This window comes from Phaethon lepturus, unplaced genomic scaffold, assembly GCF_000687285.1.
Source record: "Phaethon lepturus isolate BGI_N335 unplaced genomic scaffold, ASM68728v1 scaffold11763, whole genome shotgun sequence".
Classification (NCBI taxonomy): domain Eukaryota; kingdom Metazoa; phylum Chordata; class Aves; order Phaethontiformes; family Phaethontidae; genus Phaethon; species Phaethon lepturus.
In genome coordinates, this window is record NW_010528443.1 from 14,414 (window position 1) to 15,892 (window position 1,479).

The following is a 1,479-nucleotide window of genomic DNA, read 5'->3' on the forward strand; positions in this document are numbered from 1 at the left end:
CTCAATATGTGGGCAAAGTAGGGTAATAAATTTAGGAGAAATGGAACAAAAAGGACATTAGAGTTTCTAATCCAGCACAATATGGCATATCTCAGGTTAACTTGGTTTTTTTTTTCATCTAGGTGAACTTGCCTTTCTTAGGCTGTTTTTGTTGACTTCATGGACTTTATTCACTGGAGGCTATAGTAGTATACAGAAACAACCCTTTCTTTGTGCAAGTTCTGCTTTTGCACTTTAAGTAATCAAGGCTGTAGCAGTCATTGCAATGCTCACTTATCCACTATTTTGTAGTTGCAATCTGCAGCTGACTTACACAATGAGGTATTATTAATCAGCTACCTGTGAGTCGCTAACTTCTGTGCTGTTTTTCTCACTTGCAGGTGTCACCGTTGTCCACACCTGCCCACCAGGTTCTATGAGAAGAGTGAGAAGCCATGCATGCTGTCAGAGTACACAGAGCAATACCCTCTTTATCCCACCACTCCTCCCAGAAGCTCATTTAAACCAAAGGAAGAGTACAAGATAGCGCAGATACCCATGGAAGGCATCTCAACTACAAAGTATGAAAAATAGTGAAAGAGAGCGAGGACTGTGACTTAGATAATGTGTGTGTGAGAGATGAGTAACAGAGAAAAGAAAAATTACTGATTTTCCCAAGGAGAGCTTGAAAGGAACAACATTGCGGTTGTACAAACACCCATGAGGGCTCTATGAAGGAGGGGTGAAGGTCTGAGGCCAGTTGTTGTAGTGGAGGCAAGCAGCTATTTTTCTTGCATTTCCTGGAGGTTGAGATGTGATCTGATCAGAGAATACATGGGCCATAGAAGAACAGTCATGGTCTTGGCTTTTACTCACTTTCTGTTTTGGGAAAGCTTCTGGGAAACCAGCAGAAGTGTTGTCTGGGAAAGCATGGATGATATTGGAGGAGTATTTTTCTTTTTTCTGTGTTTTGTGTGGCACCTTGTACACTGTAATGTGAGTGACTGGTTTCCAAGGTCGTGTGAATATGGTAGAGCTTGATGATTGGAAAGGGGATGTGGGTGTTTTCCTTAAGGCAGTCACTGTGGATTGCTGGGCTGTTTCTACTTCTTCAGCTATGTTGCCACTCAGTATTGGTGTTCAGCAGAAGTCCTCATGCTTGCAATATGTCCATTTCCCCCACAGAAGTAACATCTGAGGCTCTTCCCTGCTGCTGGTTTAGTGATGTGCCAACTGCTTGTCCATGGGAGAAACTCATAAAAAAGAATCTGATCCTTGAATATGAATCTGAGAGCTTCCCTTTCCTCAAATACTGGCTGCTGCCTGATCTTGATGTCTACTTCCTTTGTTGTCACAGTTACTGTCATGAGCAACATCACTCTTGCCTTTGCTGAACTGAGTTAGAGACCTAGGACATGCCAATGGATATTAATAAGTCTTAAGAGCTAACACCACCCATTTGTCCTCATCCTGGCACGGAGGCTCTACCAACTCCTTTCG

General features: G+C 42.9%; 1 protein-coding gene across 1 annotated transcript in view; it reads left to right on the forward strand.

Annotated features, from left to right (window-relative positions):
* Positions 1-396: 396 nt before the first annotated feature.
* Positions 397-1,479, forward strand: part of FAM154A (family with sequence similarity 154, member A) — an 8,639-nt gene continuing 7,556 nt past the window's right edge. The window contains exon 1 of the mRNA XM_010283679.1: positions 397-560. Coding sequence (XP_010281981.1) covers positions 439-560 — 122 coding nt within the window. The 5' untranslated portion in view covers positions 397-438. The remainder of the gene's footprint in view (positions 561-1,479) is intronic.